The sequence below is a fragment of the Chrysochloris asiatica genome, unplaced genomic scaffold (assembly GCF_000296735.1).
Source record: "Chrysochloris asiatica unplaced genomic scaffold, ChrAsi1.0 scaffold00067, whole genome shotgun sequence".
In the NCBI taxonomy this organism is placed as follows: domain Eukaryota; kingdom Metazoa; phylum Chordata; class Mammalia; order Afrosoricida; family Chrysochloridae; genus Chrysochloris; species Chrysochloris asiatica.
In genome coordinates, this window is record NW_006408585.1 from 9,783,260 (window position 1) to 9,798,096 (window position 14,837).

Genomic DNA, 14,837 nt, shown 5'->3' on the forward strand with positions numbered 1-14,837 from the left:
AGAATCTAAGAGTTTCTGAAAGGCAGAAAGCAGTAAAATCCACAGCACAAATTGAGGGCTTGGTTTTACAGAGGAGAAAAACAGAGTATCAAATGAATCTTGATGGGAGGAGCACCAGCAGATGGAGTTTATTTAGAATATGTTCCCTCCCATCTGAAGTCCCTATTCTTTGCAAGTTAAGAGTTCAGTGGGGGTAGGGTTGTTAATTTAATGGAGAAGAAAAAGATTTGATTATAGAAACTGGGAGTTGACCAGTAGTGTCAAACTTGGGGCTAATACAAAATGTCATGATACATTCATTACGTGGTAAGACACTGTTTATAATTTCTAGAAAACAGTTTAGCAAGTTGTCTAAAATAATTACATGTCTCTTGAATTCTGTCAGAGTTAACTAAGATTAGGAATTATTTTTCCTGTTTGAAAAAGTGTAAGATGCGGTTAGGATGCTAGCAAATGCCAAGTTCTTAATATCAGTCAACTAACACAATTATAAAATACTTTCAGATTAGAAGTGTTGTGTTCACTTGTTCAGTAGGCTAAACTTGAAGACTTTAGCAAGTGAGTTTATTTTAATGCAAGCTAGTTTTAATTAGTCACTGAAAGCTGACTTTATAGAATCTACTTAAAAACAGTTGGTTGACAGTTAATCAGATAAACCTAATATTAAGATTACACTAAAATTATTCTTTAAAATTTACCAATTTAGCACACGTTTCTGAATTATCAAGCATTTATTATGTGTAAACATTATATACTACATATTTGTTCCCAAGGTTATCGTGAATGATTGCTATCAAACACTTTTCAAAAGACCTAAATTAGGAGGTACATATAATAGTTGAATTCAGTATCAAAAAATTTGTTTCCATGAAGAATTAAAAAAAAGAAAAAAGTCTATACTAGTGAAGTTCCCCCTGAAATCGGTCTTTTAAACAACCATACATTTATTTATAAACCGCTCTCCCCTATAGTCACCCAAAAGTGACTATAACATGTCAGGAGTTAGTGACAAGTGACATTATTTATGTTTACATGGGCTTTCTAGTCAATCTCAAAGCTCAAAACAAATTGCTATTAACAAAAGACTTTTGAGAGATTCCCACAAATATATTGTCCAGGGCTTTTTTCAATACAATTAACTATCAGTTCAAACTTAAATTCATCAATTTAGATAGGACCTACTTCCAACTCAGATCTCATGCCTTTTCCTACTCAGTAACAGCATGAGGGTATACTTCTTGTATTCAAATCCTGAACTACTAATGCCTAGTAATTCTAAATAATATTAAATAAAAAGATGCTCCTCCATGGTAAAACCACTGAATCTGAAAACCTCTTTATCAAGACTATGGTAGGGCACTTAAAACATTAGTATAAACACAACGTCCACAGCCCATAAACACTGCAGAAATATCTAACACTTGTATGATTCTACTGCATAGAATTTCTTCCGACACTATAAATGACAGACTAAAGTATCGTTACCATGTTTTATAGAATGCTGTAAAATCTTTTTGATCATTGTAGCCTGCATTAAATCTTCATAAAATGCATCACTACTTTTCAGGAAGAGTATGATAATTTGTAATATAATACAACAGTTTAGCCTCACTTATGAGGTAAAGGCCTATCATGACTAAGCCAGGTAGGCCCTGGCTCACCAAATTTTTATTCATCTGTCACCATACCTAGTTCCCCCTTCCCTTTTCTCTCCCCCTCTCTCTCATTTTTTCTCTCTCTATATGTATGTTAAAGAGCTTTTCAGCTTAACAATGGATTAAATTTAAAAGAAAATTAGTGTTCAAGACAAGTTAGAATGATTCAGCAACTGAATCTTAAATCTAAGAGCAAAAAAATGCAGCTACAGCAACCAAAATCCCTCTCAAGAAAATCTACCTGTTTGGCCAGAAGAAAAAGAGGAATTACTTTTTATCCAGTAATTAAATAAAGTATATGCAATGAAACTGATCATCTGAAAAACAATGTAAAACAGTCATGTAAAGCAGTGCCTCACTTTTGTAATTTTGCTGTTATTTTTTCAGGATATGAAAAGCATCCTGGTTGACTTAATTTTCATAGGTTCATAATTTCAGTAATATATTTTAAGATAATTTCCTTAAAAGGGTCCTTACATTTAAAAATGTCCTTAGTTATTTCTGCAAATACTAGGTAATACAGCTATTCAATCTTTTTTACTAATGTTTATTCAGCTTGAATTGAACATTATAATGTTTATGAAATTAATATTTATAAGAGAACTATTTACTTAGATTTGATAGCCTCCTCTTCAATCTTACTACAAAGCTTTTTTTACCCTCTTTGTTTAAAATTTCAGGGGCTGTTTTTATTTGGGGGGGTGTAGGGAAAATACATTCTGAAAGAGACCCAACTCAAAGTATTAGCAAAAATAAAGAGACTAATCTTTTTTTAGTATTTGGTATTATTACTGGATGCTAACTAGTATTAATTAAAAAAACAAAAGGAAAAACCACAGACTGCAACAGTTCACACCCTGAAAATGTGGCCTGAAAACATAAAATCTATAAATAAATACAGATAAGATACAAAGTCACATTGGGTATTCACACTTTAAATCCTGAATTTGACCCTACTGTTTCATTATCAATTTCATTTCAAAGTCTATCTTCTTTTTCAGAAGAAAATCGCCTTCTTCCTCTGATTTTCTAAAAATAGATTCCTACTGTCTTTTTTACAAGAAACAATCCCGCTTGGTTATGAGTCCTATCACAACAACCACATCATCAATACCTGAAATTCTTATTTAACCCCATTTTTGGCAGTCAAAATTGTAATTAAATATAACCCCACAAAAAAAATCTTACCTATGTGCTGCATTTTCTTGCCAATGCAAAATGGTTTGATTCCCCTTCTACTTAATCAGTACAATGTCTGGACATTTTTCAGTCTGATTTGCAAATATCTGCTTTCCCTCTTAGGGCATAGCATCCGCAGGGTTATACAACACTACTTACATTCTCTTCCACATAAAAATCAGACATTACATGAAAGGAAAAGAAAGACAGCCCATTTCAAAGCATCTGGCAAACCTCCATTGGCAACCTGCCAAGCCTCTGTTAAACCTTCCTGTCTTTCCGAGCATGCTCACTTAAAACCAACAGCACGTTACTATGGCAACTCTGTAGGCAGCCTGTAAGTATGAACCGCCATTCTGATTTCTGAGTGCAAAAACCAAATACTGCAAAGAAATATCTTATGCCCTTCATCACATACCAGTACACTCATTTTATAAATATCTAGTTGTATAAGTAAATCAGAAACAAGCTTCCCATACTCTTGCAGGCAAATATTTTTCATGCTTAATGGGCCCTCTTTTTCAGTAAACTCATTCTCTTTGTCTTGCCACTAATCCCCTTTACCCTATAACAACAAAAATATACTGGACAATTTATCCCATTTGACAAAACACTGCAGAATAAATAGACAATAATATTTACATAAGCAATTAAATGGTACGTACATCACATATTTTTAAATAAAATATTACAAACAAACATTAGCATTTAAAAACTACTATCTGAATATTTTCTATGAATAATCAAAAAATAGTCTTTGGAGTATGTGGGATTTTTCTTATCCCTAGTATCCTTGAGATAGTATAAAAATAGCTCAGAGATGAGGTTTTTAAGTTAAAGCAGGTTAGATCTGAGTTCAAATCCTACATTTAGTTGTGCCACATTGGGAAAGTTACTCAACCTTTCTGAGTTTTCCCCCTCATCTTTAAAGTGGGATAACATTTACTTTACATGGTAATAGTTTAAGTAAGTTAACACAAAAAGAATAAACCTAAAAGTAACATTTCTTTTCTCTGTGGTTGTCTAGAAAAAAAGCTCAAAAACAAAACCAAAAAACATGCATTTTATTGGTGGTTACCAAAAAAGTACTTCTTTATAACCTCTTGTCCGCTTAGAATTAAGGAGCTCTGGTAGCATAGTGGTTACGAATTGGGCTGTGAGCCTCAAGGTCAACAGTTCGAAACTACCAGCTGTTCTGTGGGATAAAGATGAGGCCTTCTGCTCCTGTAAAGATTTACAGCCTCAAAATCCCATAACCACCACCACCCACTTAGAATTAGCTATGACTTGTCATCTAAACTGAAGGCCAAAAAGCGTCTTCTGAAAGACAAAAAAAAAAAAAAGCCCCCCTCTCTCCAATAAGCTTAAACTAGAAAAAACAAATAATAATCTAAGGAGAAGAAACAGATTTCACTTACCACTTCTTCTTCTTCTTTTTTGGCTTCTTTTTCCTTCTCTTCATCATTTTCTTCAGCTGGGCCATCTTCATCATCACTACTGGACGACTCAAGGATTTCACTTATATCCATTTTCCAATTGTCAGGAACAACTCGTGTTTTTATGAAGATGCTTGCTTTCTGAAGCCCTACAAATGAAACAGTACTTCAGCAGTTGTTATGAAATTGACAGCACAGGGTAACAGAGCACTCAAGACAGCCAGAGTCAGAAGAGCTGGATTCAAATTCAGCTGTCACTTAACCACATACCCAGCCCACCCAGGATTTATCATCTCTCTGAATGTTTGATGACAACATTACCTATCTCAAAGAGTTGTTTGAAAGATAAAATGATCAAGCAACCTTGAGCATATTTCATAAATTATATAAATGTTTGTTACTACTCTAGGGAATACTTCTAATGATCTTAATGTTAAAATGTGAAAAATTAAACTTTTCTAAAACTGATACTTTAAACCTTGCATCTAAACATTAAAAAATGGTCATCCACTAAGAGCAGATATCAGCTCTAAACACTTAAAATAGCACCAGAGCTTATTTATTCTTGCTTCCACATAAAACCACATCACGAAATTACAGATTGATTCACTGTTATTTCACCTGGTTTTGCAGAGAGCTCAGATTCAGGTAGATTGAGAATGTCTACTTCTTTGATGTCCTTTCTTGCTATAGAGTAACTATTTATAGAGAAGAATAAAGAATAAAGGGGAGGGGGAGGAGAAGTATTGATTAAATAAAAATGATTGCTTAAAAATCCATGTTAATACAAAGAAAAGCATAATCCTCAAAATCCAAATTACTTTGCCTATTTTTTTTTTTTTTTTAAGACTATGTATGCCCTAATCCTTAATAAGGGCAAGTGATATTAATTAAGAGACGCTAATACCTTAATTCTAAAACTCCACATCCTCAGAAGTACAGTTTTGAAACGCTCACATTTACAATATTTCAATCTATACAACCCTGCTACAGACTATAGACTATATGAAGTTAATTTACAGCAATGTGATGTTTTCAATACTTACAGGGAAGAATGTCTATTTTTATGTTTAATTTACTTTAATGTATATTTTACTATAGTAAAACTGAATAGAATATTAAAAGATCTATATCACTATAAGAAGTCCTGGTGGAACAAAGGTTAAGTGCTTAAATGCTAAACAAAAAGTTGGTGGTTTAAATCCACCAGGCCACTTCACAGGAGCAGGCCTGCTGACGTGCTTCTACAAACAGTGATTAAGTGCCTGCTGTCCAGTTGATTCAGACTCATAGGGACCCTTTCTTGGCTTTCCTGGGAGCTGATGGCCAACCTTGCAGTTTACAATCCAGGGTTTATTCTACAGTGCCACACCAGGACTCCTCTAAACGCTGTTGTTAAGTGCCACCTAGTCAGTTACACAGTGATCCTGTATCGGGTTTCCAAGGAGTGGCTGGTGAGTTTGAACTGTTGACCTTGCAGTTCAGATCGACCTTGAGGTTGAGGGCTTATCCTATGGCACTACATCAGGACAGCCAAGAAAACCCTATGAGGAAGTTCTCCCGTCACATGAGGTCATTTTGAGTCAGAATCGATTTGATGTCATCAAACAACAACCAACCATTTCAAATGACATATTAAACTTTTAATTTTATTTTACAGAAAATTACAACTTGGTCTCTCTCCCTCTCTCTATATATGCATGTGAATGTATTTAATTTTGCTATTTCTTTTGGGAACAAAGCAAAAATAAAGCTAGGTAAAACTTTCTAAGGATCTCATATTTAAATAAGAAAAAGTTACAGCAATTATTTTAGTACCAGGAATTCTATTAACAATTAAGCTCCCTGGTTCACAATATAAAACAATACCCAAAAAATCAATTCCACGCTTTACAAAAAAAGAACATTTCAGAGTTCACTTTTTACATGAAATTTAACAGTAAAAAAGAATTCATATTGTAAAATGTGAAAACTTTTAAGATAATCTCAACTTAGTTCATGAAATTATTAGATTTAAAAAAATAAAGTGGTAGGGGTGTGTCACACTGATTCTATTTTTTCCCCTTCTCATGTTATACTGGTAAGAGTCCATTACTCACAATTTGGAATCAGTAAATGATCGAACTAAACACTGGTCTTTTTTCACTGTGACGTCATCATTGCAGCTGGGAGATATTACCTAGTACAAAAGAAGAATGAATTGATTCCTTTTCCCCTTGCTCAGAAAAAAGAATATAGTTTTTAAAAAGTACAACTTTAGAACCTCTAACTTTGCAAATGGATTATAATTTACATGGAACGTTTTCATTATCAGTGAGTTACTTAGCAAAGACTGTCTCCTTATACCCTTTAACATATTGATATTTGATATATTATTCACAGATGCTATACTATAAAATGATTAGTGAAATACAAGTTACAACGTGATTTCCACTTTAAAAAAAAATCCAGATTCATTCTGAAGCCATACACTGGCCCAAAGAAAAAAATGTATCTGTGATGAAAACGTGAATATTATAATTTAAAGAAATAAACTTGAGTCATAGTTCTATTTGGAAGTTTGGTTATTTCTTTAAAATAAAGACCTAAGTTTCTTCTACACTAGGGCAAGTACAACTTTTAATAATTAAAATAAAGTAGACAAAGCCTGAACAAAGACCTTTTAAGCAACATCTTTATAAATAACTAATTTCTGTATATTCTATACAGAGCGTCATTATTTAACAAAAATGAGTCTAACAAACTGCTGCAATGCACCAGCTCATCATCACTCTTAACATTAGCCCCTCTGCAACAATCTAGATCAGCACAGTCCACAGAACTGTATGTGATGGTGGAAATATTCTGCATTTGCATTGTCCAATACAGTGGCCATGAGCCACTGAGAAATGAAGTTTGAAGTTCTATTTAACATAACAAAGTTACTTTTGAATTTAAATAGCCACTTGTGACTCATAGTTATTTTATTCTTGTTGCTAAGTACAGCTGAATCAGTTCATAGAGAACCTGCACAGGTTTTTCCAAGACTGTAAATCTTTGTGGGAGCGGAAGGCCTCATCTTTTTCCTGTAGGGTGGTCGGTGGGCTTGAACTGTGGACCTTGTGGTTCACAGTGCATCGCTTATCATATGGAGTCACCATGCTTTCCTGTTATTATATTAGACAGTGCATATCCAGATAAGTATATATTCTTGGCAGTTATATCAGTAGTTTTAACACCAGATGGAAGTAAATGTCTTTCTTTGGTAGGTGATGAACTATTAGGTAATCATATAGTTGTCTCAGCCGTCAAAAAGTTAACAGTGTATTGTAGGGACAAGCACAAAAAGACACTCAGATACAATGGAAAATAAGTTCAGTGACACAACTTGTTGCTAAGTGTCATGAGTATAGGGTTTCCGAGGAGCAGGTGGTGGGTTTGAAATGCCAACCTTGTGGTTAGCAGTCTAGTGCTGATCATACAGCGCCACACCAGGACTTCAGTCATACTACTAGACAAAGGAGAATTCGAAAATATCTATTTGAAAATAGTCTCTGGCCCAAAAGACTACATACTGAACACACGCTACTTTATAGTATGCTGTGGTTATTGTTTTATGAGTAGGTTCCGACCCATAGCAACCCTATATAGAATTTCTGAGGCGCAAATGGTGAGCTTGAACCATATATAGTTCCATTGATTACCATCTTACATTATAAAATAACCAATGTAAGACGCATGTCTTACTTCAACATTACTTGGAAAATGTCAAATCGGGTGAGTATACACAGGTATTTGTAAAATAATCTCTTGGTAAACTATAACGTAAATATTTAGGCTCCAAACCTACTTGCTTATCTGCCTGTACAATTGAAGAGGCTCAGAGACTTTTCAGAATGAAAAATAAATCTATTACATAATAATTGAGCAATGTATTTACATGTACATAGAAACCTAAAATAGTGTCTGTTTTTTTAAAGGCCTATAAAATAACTGGGGACACTTAATTTTTGCATGTGTGCCAAAATTATTTTAAAAGGTAAAAGTGGTATAAAAACTGAGAGAAGGTGTACTTATGTTAGGGTAGCCCAGAGTTGGACCTGAGGGAAAAAATATGGGAAGAGGATGAGGAGGGAGGGCAGTCAGATATTAACTACCAGGTATTACTGATTCTTCTCATAAAGTAATTCTCTTGTCTATCCTTTCTTCTTATTCTTCTTCAATGTAACTAAAGATTAGCTTTTACTAGCAACCCACAGAAGCTGCAGTATTTTAAAAAGCATTCTTTCCAATCTAGGAATACCTTACTATCCCCAAATACTGTCCTATTTGAGAACAGGCACACATATAAAAGTTTTTTATCTGGCACTGTAGGATCAGCACTGGACTGTGAAACACAAGGTCAACAGTTCAAACCCACCAGTTGCTCCTCGGAAATCCTATACAGAGTTGCTTTGAGTCAGCACTGACTTGATGGCACTTAGCAACAATATACTCTTTAATAACAATATAATCTCTTAGATGCATACAGAAAGCTTCTTGAGGGCATTGTGTTCTATGTCTCACACTTGTAAGGATCAAATACAAAAGTGAACTCATTTCAGATCGTCAGTAAATAACAACCAATTCACTGAAGGCAGAGGTACAGGTCTGGAGGAATGGGAGCTAACCTGAGAAAAGGAGAGAGATTACTCTGAAAATAAGAAAACAATTTAAGAGCTTAAGATGGCCTCAAATATTCATCTGGACTATGTAGGATTGATTCATCAGGCAATCAGTTAAAAGTTTTTTGAGATTGGGACTACCATGATTAAATCATTATTTTAAAAAGATTTCTCTATAAAAGTTATTCATAGAAAATTAGTCTCAATTTAGAATTCAAGAATCTAATGAAAGCTGCTACAGAACAGGTGTAAAATGATAAAGGAATAGAGAATTAAAAGGCCAATTTATGTTCAACTTTCAAAACTTTTATTTTTAAATCCCTGTCACATAACTCATTTTAAGTAGGTGATTAACTGTGTAAAGAAATCTTACATACCAAGGCAGGATACCATTCAGTCTTCTCAGATGTAGATATCACACTTACAACTTTTCCTAATAATTCATCATTGAGACGCCGCTTATCTTCATCTTCCTCTTCACTACTTTCCTCCTCCTTCTCATCTTCCGTACTAAAAGTTAAAATAACTTCATCATGATCCTCACATAAAACATTGCTGATACAGTTGTTAAATTGCTGTTGAGTCGGCTCTGACTCAGCAACCCTGTACAGGATTTCTGAGGTGACGCTGGTGAGTTTGAACCGCTGACCTTGCAGTCCAATGCATTATTCTAAAGCGCCACTGATACCGTTGTTGTTGTTGTTAAGTGCAGTTGAGTCGATTCCGACCCATAGTGACCCTGTATAGGGTTTCCAAGGAGCAGCTGGTGAGCTTGAATCACCGCCCTTGCAGTTCAAACGATTTTGCAGTCTGATGCATTAGCCCACAGTGCCACACCAGGACTCCACTGATATAGTTAGGGTCATGTAAACTCAACACATACAACAAAATTTCTAATCTGAATTACTTTGGAATAGTTGCTGCCTCTTTGTTGTTACGGAACTGAGCAGATGGGTACTTTTGTAGCCCTACAGGAGAGTCCTGACCTATCTATCCAGAGTAACTCTGACGTCATGTCACTAGATACTATCTGGACTTAGGCTCTCTTGTCCTCAACTTACTAGGACAGAAAAGCCTAATTATGCCACCATCAACTATTTACTGTGCCAAAGTTTCCTTCTTAAGATTGACCTTCTCGTTTTAATGGCAGATGTGAGACAATGTAACTTTTCTAACAGGCTATAAAGATACCTCATTTAAACACATATAACTGAAGTTCATTTACCCTTGTCGTTAAGTGCCATCAAGTCGATTCCGACCCATAGCGACCCTGTATAGGGTTTCCAAGGAGCAGCTGGTGAGCTTGAACCACCGACCTTACAGTTCAAACGACATTGCAATCTGACGCATTAGCCCACAGTGCCACACCATTTACCCTAAGTACATTAATTTCAAGCCTGTGTATTTAAAAAATAAAAATGAATATATACTCCCATTTTCACCTTTTGATGAGTACATGCCAAATAACTTGAAAATTTCCTGAAGATTTTGCCCTGCAATGCATTCGTACCTTCAGTGTTCACTAAAGTATGAAAGTTTTTAAATAAATGCCTCAAAATTGTCTAGTTTCTTACACCTTGGTAAGGTTTTCGTCCTCCCTTCCCCTCGTCTGCCCCTACTTGTCAGCTTCAAATTCCACATTGTTTCTTTATTGTCTAAATCCATTAATCTTTTATATCTTTCCTTAGGATTCTGTATATGTGTTTTCAAATCTTCTGCATTTTGAGAAACCAGATGATTCAACTTGTTAAAATTTTTAGTAAAACCAGTTTAAGTAAGCTTTCAGTAAAAGTCTATAGACCGATATATATAAATTGCCTGGAAATTACTAATTTATTAAAAAACAATCATATTGTTGTGACAGCTCATTGCCGTTGCATCGATTCGGACTCACAGCAATTCCATGTGTGGAGAGCACTACTGTTCCCCATAGGAATTTCAGGGCTGGGTCACTGTGGAAGCAGATCACAAGACCTATCTTGTGAGGCACCTTCAGATGGGTTCGAACCACCAACCATTCAATTAGTAGTCAGGAACTTAAGCATTTGCTCCACCCAGTGGCTCTTAAAATACCACGTAGTAAGTACTTGCTGCATACTGATAAGCTTATATATTTAATGCTCACAAAAATTGGCAATATATAATGATTCACAGTCTGGGAATAACATCTTACAGTTTTTGTGACGATCATAGACAATACATTCAAGTGCACATAACTTCAAAGAGGTTAAGTAATTTCCCCAAAATGTCCTATCTAGAAAGTGGCTGAGCAAGAATTTCTAGTTAGCATCCTCAGTCCTCTTTCATTATTTGTGGTTTATGGCACTGTTTTTTGTTTATCACTTAGGTTCCCACAATATTTAGGAATTACATTTTAACTTAGACTTTGTCTTTTATTTTAAAGCCATATATTCCCTGGCAGCAACAGGTACAGCTAATACCTAGAATGTGGTTTCTAAATAATATTTTCCACTAAAAATACCAGGGTACCTTGAAGAAATGGCTGATTCCAAAGCTGTGTCAGGAAAAATTTAAGATGAGCCTAGAACATCATTTTGTACTTGAAAGTATAAAAGTTCTTTTAAAACCGGTGGGGACAGACTGGTTGGTCCAAAGTATGGTGAGACCTGGGGACTCCTGAGCCCATGGACATAGCCAAGGAAGGCTAGAGCTGAGAGTAAAGCATCCAGCTGATATGAAGTGAGGGGAGATGCACAAGAATGTCCAAACTTGTAGATAGTACCCATTTGACCTAGCTTCAAGGACTTAATGATCAGAACTCTACTAGGGGAAGATAAAAACAAATTTTGATAAAGGAAACAAGTGCAAATTGCTATAATTTGATGAACTTGACCTATACTTATTATGGATCTAGTAGCTCAAAATACCAACTAAGAAGGAAGGAGTCTTCACACCAAGGATCAATCCTATCTGCTCGATGGTTGACAGGGATGGGCAACTTAGGCATAAGCTACTAAAATGGGGGAGAGGGGGTTATAAAGGCACAAAGTGACTGCCTTACAAGTTTTCAAGAGGAAGTTTAGTTTCAGAGTGTGCAGGGGAAGGCAGAATCCCCACTGAATAATTTTCACCTTGTCTAAATGGGTCTGGTGAAAGAAGATGGGGATAAGATACTTATTATTCAATAGTGAGTAATTGTTATCACAACTAATGGTGACTGTCACAATTTACAGGTAGAAGAAGTTTTGTAACAAAAAGGGTGAATAATCTTACAATCCATGAACAGAGGACTGAGGACCATCAAGGGATTATGGTCACTATCCAGAGAAGCATTGATACTAGAGAGGATGACATGGAAAGACAGAGCAGCTGAGGACTGTAGACTCATGGAAAGACAAAGGCTGTGTGCTGGTGGCCAGGAGGCTGGCTTGCAGAATGTGTCCTTTATTTGTTCAAATTATTATATACTACTGAGTGTTTTCCTGTACATCTCCCACCCCACCCCCAAAATAAACTCAGAGGAAACAGAAGCAAATACTGTTAAATGATGATGCAGAGAAGGGACAGTAATCATTGCAATGAAACGAGTGTAAAACCAATGCTTTCCCATGTAAACTATCACTCAATTCACAATAAAAACTTAAAAAAATACCTATTTAATAAGATGAGAAACTGTGACTTCATCTCTGATCATGTTATAAAACTAGAAACCAACAATGAGAGAAAAAGTAAAAACATTAAATACACAGAAATTTACTGATACCTTACTTAAAAACTACAGGGTAACAAAAGAGATTTTAAAAAATATATTAAAAAATTCCTAGAATCAAATCAGAATGAAAACACAATATACCTAAATCTTTGGCAAACAACAAAGGCAGTGCTCATTATTATACAGAGCAATAAATACATACCTCAAAAAGAAAGAGCCAAAATCAACAGTTTCACCCTACAACTTGAACAAACAAAAAAGGACCAGCAAAAAATGCCAAAAGTCACCAGAAGAAAGGAATTAAGATCACAGCAGAAAAAAATAAATTAGAAAATTAAACATAGCAACCCTATAAGAGAGAGGAGAGAGTGAAAACTGCTCTTAGGGTGCTTTCTAACAGTGGACATCTTTGTGGGAGCAGACAGCCTCATCTATCTCATGCAGAGTGGCTGGTGGGTTAGAACCACCAACCTTGCGGTTACCAGCTCAGTGCTTATTGTACAGTACCACCACTTTTTAAGTGAATCAGAAAGCAGAAAAGTAGTAATAAGAGTCAATATAACTAGAAATTGCTTCTTTGAGAAGGTAAAAAAAAAAATTTTTTTTTGGACAAAACCATACTACAAATTAACAAACGAAAAATCCAATACCTTTTCTTGATAAAAACACTCCTTTAAAGAGGAACAGAAGGGAAATTCTTCAACATAATCAAGGGCACACACAGAAAACCAACAGGCAATTATTCTCAAAGGAGAATGATTTAGGGCATTCTCTCGGGTACAGCTGTGGTTATGAATCAGGCTCCAAACTTTAAGGTCAGCAGTTCAAAATTACCAGCTGTTCCGCAGGAGAAAAATGAGGCTTTCTGCTCCCATAAAGATTTACAGCCTCAGAAACCCTATACAGGGTCGCCGACTCCATGGCACATAACCACCACCGCCTAGAGAACAGCAATGAGACAAGGATGCCTTTTACCCCCACTCCTACTCAATATTGTCCTGGAAGTCCAACGACAGTCAGAAAGCAAGAAAGGGAAATAAAAGGAATCCAAGTTGGAAATGAAGAAGTAAAATCATTTTCATTCACAGATGACATGGTCCTATACATAGAAAGTCTCAGAGACTCCACATGAAAGAAAGCTGCTGAAACTAATAAATAGAAAGATTAAGCAAAGTGGCAAGGCACAAGCTCAACACACAAAAATATAGTTGTGTTACTCTACACTGAAACAGAAATCAAGAAAACCAAACCATTTATTCTACAGTGCAACTGTAGAACTAATCAGGACTAAATCTAATCAGAGATGTAAAAAACAAAACCAAACAAAACAAAACAAAAAAAACATATCTACATAAATGGGAAAACATTCCATGTTCATGGTCTGAAACACTTCTCATTTAAAAACGTTAACATTACCAAAAGCAGTCTTGATCAATATCCCAACATACTTTAATGACAAGGAAAAACTAATCTCCAAATTTATATGGAAAATAAGGAGGACCCAAATATTAAAGAAGAACAAAGGAGGAGGCTCCACTACTTCCTAGCCACGGTAATCAAAACAGACAGGCACTCCTTCACAGACAGACACATAAGACCAATGAAATAGAATGGAGAACCCGACTGGATGGCATCTAACAACAACAACATGGGCAACTGGTCTTCTACAAAGTTCATTCAATGGGGGAAAAACAATCTCTTTTAAAAATGGTGCTAAGCAAAACTGAATAGCCATATGAAGAAAAATGAAACAGTATCAATACCTCACACTATGCACAAAAAAAGAATTAAAAATGGATTAAATACCTTAAAGTTAAAGTTAAATCTTTAACATTCCTGAAAGATAACAGGGTCAAAACTAAGGAACTTAACTTTTGGCATAAATACCCTATCAAACTAAACTAAAAATATGGGAATGACAGACCTGACCTGGTAGTGTAGGATCAGCAATGTACTGTGAACAACGAGGCCGGCAGTTCAAATCCACCAGCTGCTCCTTGAAAACCCTACAAAGGGTTGCTATGAGTCGCAACTATTTGATGGCACTCAACAACAACAACCCTATCAAACAAAACTAATAATGCATGACTAACAAAAGATAAATTAGATAATGGGTCTTCCTAAAAATTAAGTACTTATGCTCATCAAAAACGAACTGGGCTGCGAACCTTAAGGTCAGCGGTTCGAAACTACCAGCCGCTCCGCGGGAGAAAGATGAGGCTTTCTACTCCCGTAAGGATTTACACCCTCG

At 35.5% G+C, this 14,837-nt stretch overlaps 1 protein-coding gene across 1 annotated transcript in view; it reads right to left on the minus strand.

The window, feature by feature from the left end:
- The window catches only part of ARID4A (AT rich interactive domain 4A (RBP1-like)), a 79,403-nt gene that overhangs the window by 43,067 nt on the left and 21,499 nt on the right, over positions 1–14,837 (minus strand). The window contains exons 7-10 of the mRNA XM_006864640.1: positions 9,291–9,423; positions 6,370–6,449; positions 4,892–4,968; positions 4,253–4,419 (exon numbers count right to left, since the gene is read on the minus strand). Coding sequence (XP_006864702.1) covers positions 4,253–4,419; positions 4,892–4,968; positions 6,370–6,449; positions 9,291–9,423 — 457 coding nt within the window. The remainder of the gene's footprint in view (positions 1–4,252; positions 4,420–4,891; positions 4,969–6,369; positions 6,450–9,290; positions 9,424–14,837) is intronic.